The sequence below is a fragment of the Cnephaeus nilssonii genome (genome assembly GCF_951640355.1).
Source record: "Cnephaeus nilssonii genome assembly, chromosome: 2".
NCBI classification, from domain to species: domain Eukaryota; kingdom Metazoa; phylum Chordata; class Mammalia; order Chiroptera; family Vespertilionidae; genus Cnephaeus; species Cnephaeus nilssonii.
In genome coordinates this window covers 99,996,015-100,017,028 of record NC_137073.1, presented here as the reverse complement: position 1 = coordinate 100,017,028, position 21,014 = coordinate 99,996,015, and the positions used below count along the sequence as shown (strand labels likewise).

General features: G+C 53.7%; 1 protein-coding gene across 5 annotated transcripts in view; it reads left to right on the top strand.

Moving 5' to 3' along the window:
• TRIO (trio Rho guanine nucleotide exchange factor) overlaps positions 1 to 13,774 on the top strand; it is a 304,156-nt gene extending 290,382 nt beyond the window's left edge. For 4 of the 5 annotated variants that reach the window (XM_079791309.1, XM_079791308.1, XM_079791311.1 and 1 more), the window contains 9 exons: positions 3,684 to 3,931; positions 5,486 to 5,624; positions 6,350 to 6,377; positions 6,583 to 6,745; positions 7,008 to 7,129; positions 8,624 to 8,702; positions 9,254 to 9,454; positions 11,596 to 11,734; positions 12,298 to 13,774. In XM_079791309.1, coding sequence (XP_079647435.1) covers positions 3,684 to 3,931; positions 5,486 to 5,624; positions 6,350 to 6,377; positions 6,583 to 6,745; positions 7,008 to 7,129; positions 8,624 to 8,702; positions 9,254 to 9,454; positions 11,596 to 11,734; positions 12,298 to 12,846 — 1,668 coding nt within the window. In that variant the 3' untranslated portion in view covers positions 12,847 to 13,774. Of the gene's footprint in view, positions 1 to 586; positions 810 to 3,683; positions 3,932 to 5,485; positions 5,625 to 6,349; positions 6,378 to 6,582; positions 6,746 to 7,007; positions 7,130 to 8,623; positions 8,703 to 9,253; positions 9,455 to 11,595; positions 11,735 to 12,297 lie in introns of those variants that run through there. The other variant, XM_079791312.1, reaches the window with a different exon arrangement.
• The last annotated feature ends 7,240 nt before the right edge of the window (positions 13,775 to 21,014 follow it).

Sequence of the window (21,014 nt, the reverse complement as noted above, 5' to 3'; positions counted from 1 at the left end):
CTAACTCCTGGCTCTCCGTGTCGCCTGCAGTAATCAACTCCTCCGGGCCTCTGTGCCCTCACCACGTAGACACGTGTAGCTCCGTGTGCGTGTCCGCCGTCTGCAGATGGGCCACAGCTGAGCCCACACAAACGCCTCCTAACCCCCCTGCTCCGGGGACAGCGCTGCTCTCATCTCTACTAACTCGCTCTCTGCTTTGTTTGTGTTTCCTTAATGTGGGAAAACTGGTCATTAACCTTCTGAACGCGGCGTCTGTACGTCTTTTCCGTTTTCCAGCCAGCAGACTCTTGGAACTTTCTCTGTGTCCCGCCTTCCTCACTCATTTTTCAGAGGGTCAGTGTCCCTGCTGCCTGCCTCCTGTTTAATTTGAGACCTACACTTTATACGCTTTTTGCTCATCGCTTGGTTGTGCTCTTTTATGCCTTAAATTATCTTTACAGCATTTTTGACTCATCTGCTGGGGGAAAAAATAATAAAACCTGAAAAAAAAAACTCAAGAAAACTTCCAACAGCTACTCAGAGCAAACTAAGCTGACAAAATGGGGGGAAGGAATCTCTCCAGTGGAAGTATTTGCTCCCTCCACAGTTTCACTCTGGAAGAGAGAGACTGCTTTAGGGCTCCTGCCAGCGCTGGGAGCGGAGGCGGAGGCTGGAGTGGGAGCGTGTCTGCATCTGTCCAGCAGGGGGCGCAGTGCGGGCTGCGGCGCCCCAGGAATCCTCACCCGCATTTTGCCTGTCACCTATGTTGTGATCTCAAGCAGAAAGGTTGCTGTGGTGGATTTTCCCCCCATTTTGTGGCCTCCGCACTCTCCTCCCCAACTGTTTCCTACACGGTAGATGGCCTGGCCCACAACACCTTCCTGAAGGCATGCGTGAGGGAATACAACTGTTCTAATGGGTGTATGTTTGATTGCTTTATACGTTTTTAAATACATTTCCCTAAAAGGGTGTGTGTCTCTCTTTATATATATATATATAAAAACATCTGGCTTATGCATGTCTCTCTCTCCTCTGGACTTCTATTAATTCCTTGTTCGGGTTGGCGTGGCCTTATCCTGTCCTCCTATTTTTTGTTATGTACCTTGTTAAACTCCATATTTAATTGAGGAAGGAATTAGGAAGTGGGTCTTGGTACATGTATTTACCCTGAGTCTTATTCTCAAACTCGAGTGGCCGGGCAGGCACCCTCTGCATGGCCATCACCAGTGTCCGTGTTCCGGGGCCTTTCCGTGAGCTGCAGGGCGGCGTGGCCCGGTGGTAGGTCTGCAGTGCTCGGTGGGCAGTGAGGGTCAGAACCCGATTTCAGCCCCAGGAGGAGATGCAGGGGCCCAGCGACGCAGCCCGTGAACACTCAGATGCAGGCCTCAACCCCTACGCAATGCGCCAGGGAGCGTCACGTAAGCTCACCCCCTGAGCACCCAGGAGTTCTCCAAGCCTGTGCTTCAGAATGAGCACCCAGGCGCTCCAGTGCAGGTGCCCACCCACCATGGCCACCCGCTGGCTGCCTCCCAGGATGCTCCCTCTGAGGCAGAGGTACGGCCACGTGCGGCACATAACCCAGCAAGTTGTGGGTTACAAAAGTTGCCTCTTATTTCTGTCGGTCACTTTTTCTTACGTGGCAGGTAATGGGGAAATTGCCAACGTTGTGGATGAGTTGCTGAGTCCTTACAGAAATGCCTAGAGGCCTGGGGAGACCGCTAGAGAGAGGCTCAGGTGGGGTTTAGCCTCTAGACTCGAGTGTTTCCGTTAAAAGTTACCGTCGCCCTGCCCTGCGCCCACCCACTGGGGCCACCTTACCCCCGGCCGTCGGCCGTGGCCGCCTTCCTCTTGACCACTTCCAGGGAACTGTCTGCGGTCACAGGCAGGCAGGCAGCTGTGCCTGACCCACGTCCCAGGTTCTTCTTCCTCCTTTATATGGGCACCTTCTGGAAAGTTCCACCGAGAACAAGAGGAGTGGATGTGGATCAACCAAACTGGGCAGCCCCCAAGTGTGACGCACAACCTCCCTGCACACATCCACCTGGGCAGCGGTAACGGCAGCCCTGCCTTCCTCTCTGGGGCCAGGTGTCTCGGGCGAATCCCTCGCCTCCCACGCCGTCAGGGGGGACGGTCCTGCCCACTGGCAAGGTGGTGGTGAGCATTCAGATAGATTGTAGACGCCTGGTACTTACCCTGGTACATAGGACGTGTTCAGAAAATACCAATAGCTATCATGATTGTGGAAAAACACTCCAATGATGAGGCAAAGCCGGGTGTGCGATGTTACCAGAAGCGGCTGTGCCACCAGGCTGCGCTTTTTTCGAGCAAACTTGGCCTTGTGATCTCAGATCTGCTGGCTGTTGCTCTATAAGCCAGAACACTAGAATGCTCCCTGAAAGGATAAAGCTGCATACATGAGTATGCACAGCCCGCGCTCACCGACGACCGCACGGGCTTCCCTGCGGGGTGGGAATGCAGCAGTCTCCTCGGTGAGACAGAACGGCAGCGCAGCCCTCCGGTGTGTTTCCTGTAAACATCCCTGCGGGTCTGGATTCAGAGCCGATTCCCAGCGCGCTGGCTTGTTGGCAGCAGTCCTGACACCAGCCCAGTGGCCGGGGTGACCGGCATGTGGCAGGGTTGTCTCTCAGTCACATCCACCCCGACCCAGGACCTGTCCTGGGCGTCCGGGGGCCAGGCAGAGGCTAGCATCATCAGAGGCCCCGGGATCCACGCATCTAGGCAACATCGCTGGTGCCTTCAACTGATTGGATGAGGCCCACCTCTGAGAACAAGCTCATGGGAGCAGGGCACTGGATGCCATCCCCCATGTCCCGACTCTTAATGGGAGGGATTGGCCAGGATGTAGCTCAGGACTTGGCAGTGGTCTCGGCTTCCTCTTCCTCCTCCCCTGGAACCAATAGGTCACATTTGACAGGTTGGGACAAATACTGCCTTTTGTGTTGCTTCCACTTGCCAGCCAATACCACTCAGCTTGTGGGCCCCGTAGGTGGGCTTAAGCAATGATCTTTGTTCTGTGTTTGCAATCTTGCCTCGCTGACTGAGCGACTGAACACGTATTGGGTGCCAGCTACGTGTCGGTCACTGTGCTGGACACTGAGGACACCGCGGGCCATCCACCACGGGACACGTAAAGAAGGCGGAGCAGTAGCCCTCAGAGCAGAATAGCAGTCGATTTACTTTTTAGGTATTCTGCGTTCTAGAAGGGAAAAAGAGGTGGGAGTGACTTAGGCCTGCCAGCAATGTGGCCGGACCCTGGACTGTGCGTTCTCCGTGAACTTTCTCCTGGCGGATTTGGGGGCTCCTCCACCCTCTGATCCTTCAGTGAGCGGAAGGGCTCCTGCTGGCAGCTCTTCCGTGTAATAACACTGTTTAAAGGAGCGTGGTAGTCGCAGTGGCATTGCTGTGACGTGGGTACAACCCCACACGGCATGAACACGAGACCTGAGCCACGCTCCGAAGACCCAGGAGGTGGGGCTGAAATCGTGGCACTGGAATAAAAGCTTCCCCATGTAAAGTGTCATCCTGCACTGATACATTGTTCAGATTGTTCCTGAGTTGCTTTCTAGAGAAACTGGTGAGCGAGCTCCGAGCGGTCCTGTCGCGACGCACACGGACACGGGCGTTCGTGGGTGGGCCTCGTTTCAGGTCCCTCTGCCTTTCTCTCTCCGTCTCCGCCCCTCCAGAGTGAAAGTAGCAGCAGTAGCAACATCTCCACCATGTTGGTGACACACGATTACACGGCAGTGAAGGAGGATGAGATCAACGTCTATCAAGGAGAGGTCGTTCAGATTCTGGCCAGCAACCAGCAGAACATGTTTCTGGTGTTCCGCGCCGCCACGGACCAGTGCCCCGCCGCCGAGGGCTGGATTCCGGGCTTCGTCCTGGGGCACACCAGCGCAGTCATCATGGAGAGCCCCGACGGGACCCTCAAGTGAGTGCGGGGGCGGCCGGGGAGGGTCCCGGGGGCGAAGCCCACTGAGAGAGCAGGTCTTCTCTGTCCACGCCAGCTCCTCGCCAGGCAGGGCGGGCCCGAGGGAAGATGGCTGTCCGTCTCTCGGACCCGTTCCACAGGTTCTCCTCACGACCTGCACTTGTACATGCACGGCTTTTTCAAGCCACTAGACGGACCTTGGTAATATTTCAGTCCCGGGATGTCTGGGGGAGGGGACTTTCCAAGGACCCCTAACACAGTGGCCTACATCAGTGAGGATACTCACTCTGGAAGCTGCCAGTAAAGATGGATGGTACCTTACCTTACCTTATACACTGAGTGACCAGATTATTATGATCTCTGAACGCATAATAATCTGGCCACTCAGTGTATATACTGGAAGGCTAAATCAGTTAAGAAACTTGAAAACAATTTTACTGCGTTAAATATTATTTTTTTAAAAAAAACAAAAACTAAAGTCAGGTGCTGGATTCAAAAATTCCCTCTCCTGAATCCCTCCGGCTGTGGCCAAGGCTGGCCCTGGCCTCTGGAGTGCACAGCAGGACTTGGTGACGTTTGAGGTCTCCAAAGGCTTCAGCCCAGAAACCCAGCCCCAAAGGCGCCAACGGTGGTCATGGCCCCGTCCCAGCTCGGCTGTGCCCTTGGCTGGGTTAGCAGCACAGGCTGCGTGGCATCCCAGCCCCAAGCTGCGCCTCTGGGCTCGGCGCTTACCCCTCCCCACCCCCCAGGGAGGCCGGGCTTGAGTTCAGGCTGCAGAAAGCCTGTCTCCCGTGACAATCTCTTGTCCTGTTTCTCCTTGATACACAGAAATATTTTATTCTAGCACATTGTTCAAGAATTCCAATTTCATACTTTGTTTCTTCCAAAAATACCCTTAGGCACTGTTTTAGAGTTTTCCAGAGAAATAGAATAGAGAGGATGTGTGTGTGTGTGTGTGTGTGTGTGTGTGTGTGTGTGTGTGTAGAAGGGGGGGGGGGGGGGGCGGTTATTATAAGGAATTGGCTCATGCAATTATGGAGGCCGGCCAGTCCAATTCTGCCGTGGGGGCCAGCAGCTGGAGGCCCAGGGAGCCTGTGGTGCAGATGAGATCTGAAGGCATTCTGCTGCAGAATGTTCCCTCTTGCTCAAAGCGGACGGCCTTTTTGTCCTAGTTGTACCTTAAACTGATGGCATGCGGCCCACCTCTGCGTGAAGAGTTACCGGCTTTACCAGTTAAAAAGTTAATCTCACACAGAAACACCCAGAATAATTGGCCAAATGGCAGAGCACCCGGGGGCCCAGTCAAGTTGATACATAAAGCTGCCATCACAGGCACCTTTGTATGTCAGTCCTTCAACTTCGACTTAAGAAAGTGGTGGTTTTGTCCCCCGGTTGTTGAGAATCACAGGAGCGTGCGTGGCAGAGATCACGGTTACTGAGGCCTTCGCCGCCCTGTGTCTGCACGTGCTGAGCAGTCGGCTTTTCTCCAGCGCTTCCCGGATCCCCTGCCGAACAGTGGGAAGGCAGAGCACTAACAGTGTGGCTCTCCCCTAGGAAGTCAACATCTTGGCACACAGCACTCCGTTTAAGGAAAAAATCTGAGAAAAAAGATAAAGACGGCAAACGGGAAGGCAAGTTAGAGAACGGTTATCGGAAATCGCGGGAAGGACTCAGCAACAAGGTATCTGTGAAGGTGAGACCGAGTGTCCCACGAACCGGTGTCAGGACCGGTGCCGTCCCCGGTGGCAGGAGGGGCTGGCACAGGCCCGGGGCATCGTGGAGGGCCGTGCACTCCGGGCCGGGTCGGGCTGCTTGGCCGCCACGTGCCACCCACCCGCCACCTCCCTTGGCCCCCCCAGCAGACCCCGTGGGCTTTGCAGAGGCTCTCGGGGACGGTGCTGGCTGGCACGGGTACACAGATGTGTTCTGAGGAGCCAGGTATACACGTGGACACCTCCCAGGTGCACGCCTGCCTTTTACAAAGAACGCTGTTAGGTTCCCGGAAGGAGCAGGGACGAGATTCTTGGAAGCGGATAGGGCAAAGCCGCTGTGGCTCGGGCCTCCTCAGATTGCCTTAACCCGGGGGGTTTGCTTGGGAATCCGGGGACCCTGGGTGAGGACATGGCCATTCTACAGAAGGAAGAGGTCCCGGGACAGCTGGACTCAGCTTGTAGGAGGAGGAAAACAGACGTCTCCATGTTTTAGCAGTGCTTTTGTGCTTCACATCCACCCAAATTCTTATGACAGGAAGCTCAAGTGCGTTTAACGGAGTGAACATGTGGCCGGTTGTGAATGAAACCCAGGCGCACCCAGACGTGTTCTGCTCCTCTCTCATGGGTTATCGTAGCCTCGGAGTGAAGGCAGTATGCCTCGCAGTAGGCCGCCTTTGATTAACGCCTGTGTGCTTTTTCCTTTCAGCTTCTCAGTCCCAACTACATTTATGACGGTGAGTGCCATTACCGTTTCTGCTGGTCTTATAGGCTGTGGGTCCAGGGACAGGTGTCAGGACACACGTGTAGCCTGGGGAAACGGGTTTTCCATGGAGCTCTGGGCTCAGGCAGCAACCGAGTCCCATTTGTTTGTTAGGAAAGCGTTGGTGGGCGAGGGAGGGGGCCCAGAGGACCCACGGTGCTGACCCCTTTCTCCTGCAGTTCCCCCAGAATTCGTCATTCCCTTGAGTGAGGTCACGTGTGAGGCCGGGGAGACCGTTGTTCTCAGATGTCGCGTCTGTGGACGCCCAAAGGCCTCGGTCACCTGGAAGGGCCCCGAGCACAACACCTTGAACAACGATGGCCACTACAGCATCTCCTACAGGTGAGGGCGGTTCGCACGCGGTCGGTTTCGCAGGCAGGTTCCCCTGGGACTGACTTCGCTGAGTCCATGGCCGCCTTCACACTGGGACGCTTCCCACCAGGGGACATTCCATACCTGGGTGTGCAACTAAAATTAAACCTCCGCTTGAGATTCCTCGTCAGCCCTGAGCTCCTTCTTTTCTGGACTCTGAAGGAGAGAGGTTGGGGGCTGCCAGCGGGGGCTGGGCCTCTCTGACGCGAGGTGTGTGCTCTCTGCGTGGCAGTGACTTGGGAGAGGCCTCTCTGAAGATCGTGGGCGTGACCACCGACGACGACGGCATCTACACGTGCATCGCTGTGAACGACATGGGATCGGCCTCCTGCTCGGCCAGCCTGAGGGTTCTAGGTGAGCTGCACTCCTGCGCTGGAGGCTCAAGCCCAGCACCCCGACCCCCGTCACGGCCGGAAACATGACAATAGGTCTAAACAGGAGCTGCGAGTGGCTCTGGGGCTTCCTGGGGTGGTTGACCTCTAGCCACCTCTCACAAGGTCAGGCCTCTGACTCTGGCCACTGGGCACTTGAGCCAACCTCTCAACTGGAACTAGGTGTGTTCTGTGCTCTGAGTTTTCAAAACACATTCTTGTACCAGTTTCTCTCTCTCTTTTTGTTTTAATCCTCACCCAAGGATATTTTTCCATTGATTTTGAGAGAGAGTGGATGAGAGAGGGAAAGACAGAGAGAAATATCAATGTGAGAGAAACACATCGATTGGTTGCCTCCTGCATGCGCCCGGACCAGGGCCCAGGCCGGGGAGGAGCCTGCAACTGAAGTATGTGCCCTTGACTGGAATCGAATCCGGGACCCTTCAGTCCACAGGCCGATGCTCTATCCACTGAGCCAAACTGGGTAGGGCCCCAGTTTCTCTTTAATCCAATTACTCAGTTTACGCTTTGGCTCTAAGAGTCTAATCTAACTTGGAAGTAAGGAAAGGAGGGAGGGTGGTTGGCCCTGTGCAGGCTGTGTGCCTGTCTCAGACTCACAGGCCTTCTGGTGGGCGTGTCCTCCTGTCCCCTCCACGCGCTCCAGGCACCCTGGTGGGACCCAAGTCTCTGGTTTAAGCCCTTGCTCTCTCTACTGCCCGGCAAGACCCCTTCCCTCTCCTCCCCTAAGCTGTGAGGCAGAACCCATATCATAAGCCTTTCAAATTCCCCGTACGAGCACTTGGCATATGGAGATGATCAGTGAGTATTGATTGGCCTCCAGCTGTCACGTTGCCCGTGGCCAATGTGTGATAGGGCTAATGTGGGTTCTCGCTGATCCTGTAGCTGAGCCAGGTATCGGAAGTCGCATCCAAGAGCGAAAATAAAAATCTGAACTGAAAGGTGCATTGAGTCCAGAACTCCCTGTGTGTAGACAATAAACAGAATTGTCTTTTATCCCACATATATTAACGCTAAATATATTAACCTCGTTAAGTCAAAGAAAGGAAGTAACATGATATGGAGATCATGGCACAAGAAAGCAAGCCTTGAATTTGAGAGTAAAGAGCCACCAACATTCTCATTTTTAAGAAATGTCACAAATCATGCAGGTGGCTTTTTTAAAAATAAGAGTCAGGAGTGAGAACTAAGGGAGTTAAAGGAGCGTTCAGACGAAGGGGGAGCGGGCAGTCGTGGAGGAGGAAGTGCGTGCGTTATCTCTGTCGCATAGTCCGTCTTTCTTCATGCTGAGCCCAGCGTGCAGTGTGCGTGGTACACGCCCAGCACCCCTTCCTGCGGTGAGCGCCCACACTGGGCCGCCAGGGGTGCCTGCGCGTGGGGCAGCACACGTCTGCAGGCTTCCTCCCCAGATGCGCCCGCCGCACAAACCAGGCTCAGGCAGGTGCTGCTCCTCTTGCAGGTCCAGGGAGCGACGGGATCCTGGTGACCTGGAAGGACAACTTCGACTCCTTCTACAGCGAAGTGGCCGAGCTGGGCAGGTACGACCCCAGCCCCTTTCGGGAGAGCAGCGGGTAGGCCGTAGCTCACTGCGGCAGTAGACACTGAAGGTCAACGGTGTGTGTGCCAGTTGGGAGTTACAGGTGTTACATTTGCAGAGCAGCCTGTGGTCACCGTCCAGTACTAAGCATTGGAAGTAACAAGACGTTTTCAGCTCAGGTTCCAAGAGAGGATGACGGCCCGCTGCCTTAAGCCTCCCGTGGAGGCAGTGGGTGACTCCTGCCCTGCACCTCGGGTGTCACAGCCGTGTCCCGTGCTTGGGGAAATCTGGGAGGCGTCATCCATTCCATTTCTTGTAGGGCTTGGTTCTCCCGTGGAGTCCAGGTTGAGAAAGGCTGCGTGTGTCCCTCGGGTTCCAGCTATACAGGAGCCGTAGGCGGGTAGCAGGGGACTCCTGCCCAGACCAGGAGAAGGTGTCAGCAGAGAGGGGCAGCCGGTTGCGGGCGCGGGTGCGGGTGCGGGAGGCCACCGCTTCCCGCCTTTCTCCAGGGCTCGCTCGGCATCCTGAAAGCTTTCTCCACCTGTTTTCCAGGGGCAGATTCTCTGTCGTTAAGAAATGTGATCAGAAAGGAACCAAGCAAGCAGTGGCCACAAAGTTTGTGAACAAGAAGCTGATGAAGCGCGACCAGGTCACCCACGAGCTCGGCGTCCTGCGGAACGTCCAGCACCCGCTCCTCGTCGGCCTCCTCGACACCTTCGAGACCCCCACCAGCTACGTCCTGGTTTTGGAGATGTGCGTACCCCGGCCGTTCTCTCTTGGTAGCCCTCCGCCCCAACTTCAAGTGCTTTTTTGCTGTTTCGAGTAAAAATCGGGATTTCAGCATTCACAGAACTTCTAAAAATTATGCCTGCCCTCAGACCACAGTTTTAGAGCTTTCCAGTAAACGTGGAAAGAACACTTTCGTATGCGCCGTCCCACAGGAAGCGGCAAGCCGGCCCCGTCCAGGCTCCTGCGTGGTCTCAGCCAACCTGGGGGGGCTCCCTGGTCCCCAAGGAACTCCAGGATTCCAGGCCTCTGACGACACACACCTGGGAGGGCTCGGCACCTGCTCTGTCGGAAGGTTCCGGCATTAAGCTCAGCCGGGGCCAGTCCTGCCCCTCAGCTCCTGCCCATCCCCACTGAGGGGCGATTAGAAGTCAGGGTGAGAAGGCTCCTCACCGCACGGTCACCCCTCGAGGGGTGCCTCCCACCAGAGCAGCCCCGCTGGTCCCCCATGGCCATCTCAGTAAACGGTTCAGTCGTTTCAAAAGGAGGCGTGTAGGGCCGTGACCCGAGCGCAGGGGCCCTCCGCGGGGTAGTTTTGTCCCTCAGGGGACGTTGGGTGGTGTCTGGAGACTCTTGGTGTCACAACTCAGGGTGGGGGTGACAGGACACCCCAACTGTCGGCAATGCTGGCATCGGGAAGCCCTGCCCTTAGAGCATCCTGGGCTCTGTGAAACATCTCGGCGTTTAGCCTTAAGTTCCGATTCCTCCTTTTTATGGGCGTTATTTTCTGTTTCTCATATTCATATTTTTTAAAGAATTGGTACGTGCCTGCTCCCCACAGCCTTCAGAGGCAAGGCTGCCGCAGGACTGAGCGGCACTCCCTGAGGAGGGGACGTTTCCGGAGGGTCGGCCTGCCCAGGCCTGCATGGCTGAAACCTCCGCTGGCCGTCCGGTCGTGGGCCTGCTCAGCCGCGCTCTGGGGCAGCAAACCTGTCAGATGGCGGAGGGAGGCGGGCAGGCCCTCCCCGAGGCTATCACCACGTGCAAAAGGCATGTCCATGGACATGGGGCCTGGGCATCCTTTAAAACCTCAGCTACTTCAGACGGTCACTGCGGCTAAATGATGTCTAAGCGGAGCCCTGGCCCCTTTGGGCCCTCGGCACCTGGCTGGGTCCTTTCTAGCTGTAGACGCTGAAGACTCAGACCTGCCTGTCTTGCTGGGGCTTTTCCACAAGAACTGCCCATCGGTCCTCATCAGAAATCGACCAGCCCTCCACTTTGGGTTTAGGAGTTTCAGTGCATTCAGCCATCATTTCTTTCCACTGGGAAACAAGACATTTGGGCCTCACCCTAGGGTTAATAGGGTTTATTTTCATAGCAAATTCTCCTTGATTACTCTCATTACCAGACAAGTGGTTGATCTTCCTATAAGTTTCCGTTTTGCAAACAGAGAGGGCACCATAGACTGATGTTCAGAAAGGCCGGGGCCAGACCACCACATTGCAGTTCCGGCCTTCGCTTATGAGCTGTGTGACCTTGGGAAGTTACATACCTTCCTGTGCCTCAGTTTCCTCCTCCATAAAATGGGGACAATAAAACACTTCTCGGAGGATTAAATGAATTGGTAGAAGACACTTAGTCCCTGCACATGAGCAGACTGTAGAAATGTTTCTTTGTTGCGGTTTTTGTTTTTGTTTTTGTATATGTAATTTTTAAAAGTAAATTCACAGTAGGGAGACTTTTGAGACCATCCTGCAGCACTTACTATATTGCCTGAGTATCTGCTTACATCATCCGCACAGCCTTCCGTCACCCATTTTACAGATGACCAAACTAAGGCCTGGGGAGGACGTACCACCTCGTTCCCTCGTTCGGCAGAGGCCCACGTTGTTTCCTCCCATCCAGGAGGCAGGGTCTGAGTGGAGACCACTGGGCAGGAGCCTCCCAGGTCCTCTAAGGGTGGAGCTGCCCTGTCCCCCACGGGCATCTCCACGGTGACGTTCACACGAAATCACCTCCTGATCCAGCCGTGCTTTCGGGTGGAGGTAGAACTGAAACACCAATAGCAGTGGGGACAGAGATGCTGTGTTTGTTTCGTATTAGACCAGAAAGGTCTCCAAAGGACACCAGCCCCGTGCTGACGGTCACACCCCTTCCTGCCTCCGCAGGGCTGACCAGGGGCGTCTCCTGGACTGCGTGGTGCGCTGGGGAAACCTCACCGAAGGGAAGATCAGGGCGTACCTGGGGGAGGTGCTGGAGGCCGTCCGATACCTTCACAACTGCAGGATCGCACACCTGGACCTCAAGGTGAGTGGGACTCTCAGGGTGAGTGGGACGGCGGCCTGGCTGACAGCGGCTCGGCCATGCGTTTGGGAGCCACTCTCCGCTGGTCCTCGGAATTCAGGCCCGGTGCCCCAGGGGGACTGGGGACACATGAGGGCGTGGGAGATGGGAACACTGATTTCCACTCTGTGTTTACGAGTTTGCTTTCGGTGATATGAGATCTTACACGTTTCGTGGGATTTCGGAAGGCCTGGCAGTTTTGCTGGGCTGGTGTGGGCTGGTTCAGTGATGGAGTAAGGAAGGGAGAGGATTGCCCTGATGCTGGGAAGGAAAAGGAACACCCAGCTTCCTATCCCAGCATATTGAACGCGCTGCTTCACACCGACCGCCAGGGAGGCTGGTCCAAGCCGCATCGGGCGGGTCTTCCGTGTTGCTGCCCCTGCCTCCCTCTGTGCCTGCCAAGAGGTTCACCTTGTTTTGCACGTGAACAGCTTGTTCCGGTCGACGTCACAGGTTCTGGTGAACCTCATGCCTCAGCTAACGATTGGTGTCGGTGAAAATGACGGTTGCCTTATCCTATCTTCTAGCCCGAAAACATCCTGGTTGGTCAGAGTTCAGCCACGCCGACGATTAAACTGGCCGACTTTGGAGATGCTGTCCAACTCAATACCACCTACTACATCCACCAGTTACTGGGGAACCCCGAGTTCGCAGCCCCCGAAATCATCCTGGGGAACCCGGTCTCCCTGACCTCGGACACGTGGAGTGTTGGAGTGCTCACCTACGTCCTTCTCAGCGGCGTGTCCCCCTTCCTGGACGACAGCGTGGAAGAAACCTGCCTGAACATTTGCCGACTAGACTTTAGTTTCCCAGATGACTACTTTAAAGGAGTGAGCCAGAAGGCCAAGGACTTCGTGTGCTTCCTCCTGCAGGAGGACCCCGCCAGGCGTCCCTCGGCTGCGCTGGCCCTGCAGGAGCAGTGGCTGCAGGCGGGCCACGGCCACGGCCACGGCACGGGCGTCCTCGACACGTCCAGACTGACCTCCTTCATTGAGCGGCGCAAACACCAGAACGACGTTCGACCTATCCGTAGCGTTAAAAACTTCCTGCAGAGCAGGCTTCTGCCTCGGGTTTGACCTGTCTTGAAGTCCTTTCTCATTCTCTTTCACCTGCCAATCAGCTGTCAATTTGAATTTCGGAGAGAAACACAAGCCAACATAGCTGCTCCGCTGCCGTAGTGCACCGTGTGGAGCCCGCACGCCGAGCGAGCTGGCTCGGGGGCGGGCGGCTGCCAGCCCGCTGGGTGGAGGACCTTCTCTCGCCTCTGAGAGCCGAGACAGCATTGCTGTGTCACAGTCTTTTATTCAGGTTTCTGCAAAAAAAAAAAAAAAAAGAAAAAAGAAACTTTTTTAAACGAACACACATAGAATTTTACAAATTTAACATTTTACAAGACTTATTCAAGGAAACGAAATGCCTATGTTCAACCACTGGTGTTAACGAACAAAACAGAGATACTGGCCGCCTCTGGGGAAGACGCACCCCAGCGGCGGCCGTCCCCGCACCTGCTGCGGAGCGTGGCGTCCACCTGGCTCCGAGCCTCCCAGCCCCCTGGTCTGTGTGCGTCTCTCAGGGACGCCAGACTGGGCTTCTGAAATGTGCATTCAACCTCAAACTTTTGCATAAAAATAGAATGAATTGTTTTGCTCTGATGAAATGTAGGCCTTACTTGTATATAAGACTGGTCCTGCCTTCAGTCTGTCCTTACCCCACCACCACCGCCACCCCCGCCTTTCTCCCACTCCCTGCCTGGGCTTCCTCTGGGGGCCAGAAGGTTCTGCCCATCCACTGAGGACATCAGGTTGGGCCCTACCCCATTGCCCCGCCCCCAAGCCATCAATCAGATTGTTGAGCAGTATACAGTCAGATGAAAATACTGTAAATGCACTCATTGGGGTTTTTTTGGTTTTATTTCATATCATGTGCAATGTTGTGGCTTTAACATTTTATGCAACTATTTATGAAGACCTCTGTTGTACCTGTAATAAATACATAGAAAAAGCACATACTTCGTATGGTGAGCTTTATGGTTTTGTGCGTGTGTCGGGGGGGGGGCGGGGGGGGGGTCGCAGCCCTGTGCCATCCATTCAGGAGACTTAACTCTTCGTGAAACTTGTCAGTTTTGAGGACTGTAAAAAGTGATTTCATACTCTGAATATAAAACTGGATAATAGGGTAATGTTTTAAAATGTATTATGCTATTATTCAGAATGCCAAAGTATTATTTTTTTCCCCAAAATCAGTCTGGACATTTACTACTTTTTAGACTTTTTGACGTTCAACTTTCTGTACACAAATTGGCTGGACTTGGAGCTTTTGGTAAGAAATACAAGCCAATTAAGCACTCGCAGCCTTGAGCTGGCGCCCCCTGCCTGTCACTGGGCAGAGTTAGCGCTGGTGTGGGGAGGCCTTCAACTGGGGTTCTGGGCACGCTTGAATTTTTCTGGATGTCTTTTTATCTTTGTTGTGTGAAATACACTAAAACAGAGGCCAGCCCGCTTCCCGAGCCAGCCAGACACCTGGGTCTTGAGCCATAAAGTGGCGTAGCTAAGCTTTGCAGCTTCCAATGTATTTTATTTATTCTTTTGGGTTTTGTTTGTTTCTTGTAAAATTGTACAGAAACTTTTTAAAATAAATTGGATTCAGAACTGGATGTGTATTCGTAACCTCACAACTTTTATTTGTGTATTGTTTCTTCTATTATTTCAGTTAAATTTTTACATTATTTTGCATGTATATTTCTTTGTACAGAGACCTTACATGTTTACACAGTATGATGTGATGTAAATATTTTATTTTGCCATCAGTTATTTTAAAAAATTAAACATATTTGCCTGATTTTTTGTGTTAGGCCTTTTATTTAAATGGGTCACTATTGAATCAAAAAGAGAGGTTGGCCTCTGAGGGAGACACTGAAGATTGGGTCAAGGAGAGCCCAGGGGGGTATTCTAGATTGTACTGGCCGCTCGTGGGTCAGGGAGGGGCAGCAGGGGGTATTCTGGATTGGACTGGCCGCTCGTGGGTCAGGGAGGAGTCTCAGGGGGTATTCTGGATTGGACTGGCCACTCGTGGGTCAGGGGGGTATTCTAGGTTGGACTGGCTGCTGGTGGGTCAGGGGGGTATTCTGGGTTGGACTGGATGCTGGTGGGTCGGGCATATTCTGGATTGGACTGGATGCTGGTGGGTCAGGGGGGTATTCTGGATTGGACTGGCCGCTCGTGGGTCAGGGGGGTATTCTGGATTGGACTGGCCACTCGTGGGTCAGGGGGGTATTCTGGATTGGACTGGCCGCTCGTGGGTCAGGGGGGTATTCTAGGTTGGACTGGCTGCTGGTGGGTCAGGGGCATATTCTGGATTGGACTGGCCACTCATGGGTCAGGGAGGGGCCTCGGGGGGGTATTCTGGATTGGACTGGCCGCTCGTGGGTCAGGGAGGGGCAGCAGGGGGTATTCTGGATTGGACTGGCCGCTGGTGGGTCAGGGAGGGGCAGCAGGGGGTATTCTGGATTGGACTGGCCGCTCGTGGGTCAGGGGGGTATTCTGGATTGGACTGGCCGCTGGTGGGTCAGGGGGGTATTCTGGATTGGACTGGCCGCTGGTGGGTTAGGGGGGTATTCTGGATTGGACTGGCCGCTCGTGGGTCAGGGAGGGGCAGCAGGGGGTATTCTGGATTGGACTGGCCGCTGGTGGGTCAGGGGGCATTCTGGATTGGACTGGCCGCTCGTGGGTCAGGGGGGTATTCTGGATTGGACTGGCCGCTGGTGGGTCAGGGAGGGGCAGCAGGGGGTATGCTGAACACGCCAGAACTGGGAGCTGGTGAGGCTCCTGCAGATGGTGCTCAGAAGCCAGACCCAATGTATAAGCCAGAATGTCAACTCTTCAGGTGGGCTACGCCTTGTCTTGGTTAGAATATCTGAGGTTCCCTGTTTCTCGGGGGATGCAGACTCGGAGCAGAGGGAAGAGCTAAAATCAACGCTGTCCATGAGCTGACGAAAACGAAGCACTTGGGTTCAAGCACCAGTGCTCCCAGCAAACCAAGGGCCCTGCACCTGCGAAGACCCCACCCCTCCCCACATGGCCGTCACCTTGGCCTGGGGGACGGGAAGAACAGGGTTCACGTTTTCACCTGCTTGCTGAAGTCCTGAAGGTAAGAGGCGTGAAAGGACAGCACTGGCCCTGAGACCTAAGCCAGGGCCGGACACTGGACACTCACTCTGAGCCCTGTGGGCCTCCTCCACGTCCCTGGGTCCCTAGGAGGGGAGGGGGATTCTGGGGTAATCTGAGGAGACAGAGCATGTGCCTCCTCATATCTCTTTCTTCCATCGGCCACTTCTTATTTACAATTCAAAAACCTATCTGGGGGGGGTTGGTTATCCTGGTCTGTGGCTCTCATGCTATTGAAATCCCAGCTCAGAGGCTTCCCTTTGTGACTCCCGTGTTGAAGGGGCATTTTCCTGCCTTCTCCCATGGAATCTCCCAGGGAATAGGAGAGTCAAGGGTTTGCTGCAAGGCAATCTCTTACGAAAATCCAACAAAAATTAAGATTTTAAAACTAGTTGCCACTTCTGCAGTTACTGCCTATAGAAAACATGCATCTCTGCTTCGTTTTTTTAAGTTTAAACCCTCTTTTACTCTATGGATGGTGCCACGTGGGTACTAGACATATTGGGACTTGGGCAGAGGGCATCACTTCATAAATTCTATAAATGTCTAATATATGCTGTGCACCTGAAACTAATGTAAAATAACGTGGAATGTCTAAAAAAGACCCCTTTTATTCACTTTTACCGTATCCATCCGTTTCTTCATGACTAAGTTTATCTCCTTGAATGTGCTCATGCAGGAAAGAATATGCCGGACAAGTGACCTGATAACAGATTTTTTTAGACACACCTGTTGATTATTTGAGAACTGCCCACACAGCTGGATTGTAAGATACGGTGACAACCTGGTTTTCATATTTATGCTCAGATCCTCACATGGAAAGGGAAGCGATGCAAAGCATCCATCTTTTTGCAGACAGGGCAAGTGCCTCCTGGGCTACGCTCGCCAGAGGGGGGAAGAACTCAGCGTTTGTTTTCTCGTTTAATTGTATTGCTGAGTGGGCAAAACAGGAAATGTAAACGAGAATGGGCGTCACATTGACTGGCCACTTAGCCTGGTCTCCCCGCAGGACTTTCTTTGCTCGGTCACCCAGCAGTCATTACTCTCAGCTCCACTCCATGGCAGAAATTGATGTTGAGCAAAGTGGTACTGAAGTCCTACATGTAGGCAAGAATGTCCAGTCCTGACCATTGATGAACGGTTGGCACCTCACATCCTAAAGTGCTCCCAGGTTTGGAGAGCAGACAAACCTAGGGATGTTTATAGCTAAGAAGCATCTGAGATGCTGAGCGGGAGGGTCAGGGTGATGCAGTCATTGTGTCTGTCCGTTGGCGGGTTCATAACCTTCCGGCCCCAGCTTCGTCTCCCACAAAGGTGATCTCTTCCGTCTTCTATCTTTTTCCCCTTCCGGGCACTTGGATTCCTCAGGCAACTAATTGTCAATAGTGGAGAATTACTGTGAAATTTTATCTTTTCTATCACTGATTCCCAGTGTCCCCAAGGCATTCGTGTTTCAGGGATGGTGATAAGCCCCAAATCAGGAAGCCATTGCTCAGCTGAATTAAAAAAAAAAAAAATGTTTTAAGCAAATGTAAGTGAAAGTCATGAATGCAAGACTTTCGCAGGTAGTGAGTAGCCAGGGTCCTTTATAAATATAAACTGGCTCATATCCAATGACTTTTAAAATAAAAATCCCAGGAAAAATCTCACAGAAGCTATGCAAGACCTCCTCACTGAAAACTACACAATGTTGTTGAGAAACTTAAAAAGTTTAAACCATACTTAAATAGGGCTGTTGTGAAGATTAAATTTTTATTTAATGACCATAACCACATTTAATTCTATTCATTGGTGAAGAAACAGAATCGCTCGAGTTGTAGAGTTCGTGGTCTAGGGAACGCTTATAGGGTGTCCTATGAAGACTTTGTTAACCTCATCCTGGCCCCTCAGTGCTGGGCATCTCCACTCTGTCAGTGCTCAACATGTGACCCCTGGGCCAGCGGCATCGACGTCGCCGAGGAGCGGTTAGAAATGCAGCATGCCATTGCCCACCTGGAGTGTTCATTCCAGCCGTTCTGTCCTTTCGGCCAAAAGCAAAGAGCATCCCTCGTGCTGTTTTTAACCTGTGGAATGCACATATAAAGCTTAGTGGTCACTGTCAAAATCCACGTGCTGAAAAAGAGTTTAGGATTGCACACTGCACATGCCCCACAATGCATTGCTGCACCAGAGCCTGTGAACCTATGGAGGTAGAGGTAATTAAGAGGTCCACCTACAAAAGGGACTGACCTTAAGTCTCGTCACCGTGTGACGTTTCATTGCTTCATTCATGCCTGGTACTGCATTCCATGCATATCTATAATGAATACAGAATTAAATAAATATATTTCCGCCTGGAAAAAAATGCAGAACGCCAGGCCCCATCATCCCAGACCGACTGGATCCGAATCTGCCTGAGAACTGGCTCCTCAGGGCAGCGCATGCTCAGTGGCCTGAGCAGGCCACGGGCGGGTGGGAGGCACTGTCGGTGGCCTTCCCGTGGCCCCACTGCTGGAGACTCCGAGAGTCAATCTGGTGTCGTCAAAAACAGACACAGAGACAAAATCTTGGTTTTCACTTGTCCAAGATTTTTTTAAATGACAAAGATGAAAGTGGAAAGTCGGCTGGGAAGGACACAGCATCCCCAGCGTATATTCCCCGAGATAAGTAGGTGGGGGTTTGGGGACAGGGTCAGGAGGAGAGCAGTCCGCGTGGGAGCAGCGATGAGTCAGACGGGCCTTTGTCTCCTCACAGCCACGGTTCTTCAAGCGAGGTAAACATGCCAGGCTGTGTTAGTCTTGCCTGATAAACAACACAGAGCACTGTACACAGCTCATCAAACAATGTCCCGCAAGAGGAAAGAGTTGTTAATCTATAAATTACAGCAGCAACTTGGAAGGAAATCAAGGCCTTTGGCCAGGGACCAGACTCTCAAGAAATATGTGACCAGACTATACAGACAGCTGGGGCCTTGGGAATGAGGAAAAAGGGCATTCACATCCCACCACATAGCCAGAGGCTCACCACCCCTTCCCTGGAGCCCTTCTCTGTTGAATTGGTAATAAAATTGCAATGAAATGTTCGATCAAATTAGGACTTGAGCTTTACGTTCTTCTTTGGCCAGAGGTCCCACCAGCAGGAATTTGGCGGAGGAGGTCCCAGGAAGTTCGTTGGAGCTGAGAAAGTCCAAGAACTAAGACCGGTTTGTAGAGAGGGGCAGCCGAGTTCTTAATGGAGTCCTATTGGAGGGCCCCGGGGATGGGGTGGACAGGAGCGGATGGAGGAGTCATTTCTGTCTCAGTGCCACATTAGGGTGGCCATGCATCCTGGTTTGCCTGGGACTTTGCCAGTTTGGGCACCCTGGGGAACCCCTTAGTCCAGGGGAAGCCAGGACAAGGGTCACCCACTAACCTGTAATGGGGACTGATGGGCTCTGTGCAGACAGCTCCGGCAGGTTCCGGTACCCAGCAGCAGACGCTGCCAGTGCTGCTCGGGTCTGAATCTGTAAGTCCACAATGTGGGTCCGAAACCCACGCTCTAGAGGAGAAAAGGGCAGGGGAGACACTTCCCAAACTGGGGTCCACTAGTCCCTGAGGGGAACTCTTGCTCAGGGTGGTGTTTTTAAAACCCCGCTTTTATCCGGAAAAGGCTTCTTGAAAAATCCTTGAAAATGCTTCCTGTTTTTAATGAAGGCAATCCCTGGCACATCCCCCTGGCTTCCATAGTGCCCTTGTAGTTTAGATGTAATTCTTCCTCCTCACCCCACGTTAAAACCTAAACACAACCCCGAACATCAGCCCCTGCGCTGCAGGTGGGGGTCACGAGTGCAGGTTGGGACTCTCCCACGAACGACAGGATGAGCTGCAGGCAAACTGGCAGGATGGCCGGACCCGTGGTCCCTCCCGTCGGAGCAAAGGCACAGCGTAGGACTGTGCGAGCCGCACGCTTTCCAAGGCAAAGAACAGAGTTTCACCGGCGTGTCCTCCAGCCACGGGGGCTTTGCGTGGGGGTGCACGTGTCTGGGAATGGGGACCAGCAGCCTCGGGGCCCGGCAGCCGTGGAGACGGCACACCTGGGGACGGATCGAGAGTTGCTGGAACTCAAGGCAGCTCCCGGGGTCTCTGCAGCAAGTGCTTGGGACCTTCTTTCTGGGGCTCCACCCAAGCACATTTTTCTGGGGCCCCTACACCCTTGTGTGCTTGTCCTCATTCCATCAGTTCACCTGACCCTCCAGGCTCCTTTAGAATGTTTATCCGTTGCTTTGTAAGTTTCAACTTTTTTATTCCCGTTATAATAGATGAACCCTGATCCTTCGCCTAGTGCAGTTTCTGTCTTGGTTTATGAGTTCAGTTCTGTGTGTCCTCAATTCCTAAATGTAGGTAAAAATCATCTGTAGCTGAAGGTCCCCATACTCCAATATTCCACTGAGTGGGCCTTGCTCACGGTGGTGGCCAGTTAGCCCTCCTCCCTGGCCAGTCCCACCACACTCTCCACACGCAGCTGAGCCTCCTGGGGTGCAAGCAGGGCCCTGTGGCTGGGGAGGCCCTGCATGGCCCGGGGGCACAGGCAGTCTCACGCTTCCCAGGCACCAGGTGGAGGGCCGGAGGCTAGGAGGCAGCCATGGGGGGTAAGCGCCACCTGTTAGCAGAGGTCCTGTGAGCTGGGGATATGAAAACAGTCCTCACCCCGAGGGCTGTTGTGAGAATGACATGAGTCATCGCGTACACGGTCTCTAGAACAGTGCCAGGCAGTTGGTAGGACTGTTGCTATTTGCAGGGAACACCAGAATGTCTGCCCTGATTCTTAGACAGCATTCGTTCAGGGAATGTCTGCATAGCACGGGGAGTGAGGGAACTTCCCCCGCCCACATACCTGAGACAGATGTTCTTGTCCTTTCTCTTATAGCAGCAACCAGTCAGGTGTGTGGTTTAAAAAATAAAGAAGGTGCCCGTTTAAGCCTCGGGGTGTGGTGGAGCAGCTAACTGCCTGCATTTCACGCACCTCCATACACATCCGCACAGCGAGCCCCACCCTCCACAGCCACGCCTTCAGGTGAGAGTAGACTTTGCACACAATTGGTGCTGTGGTTATCCAAGTCCTTG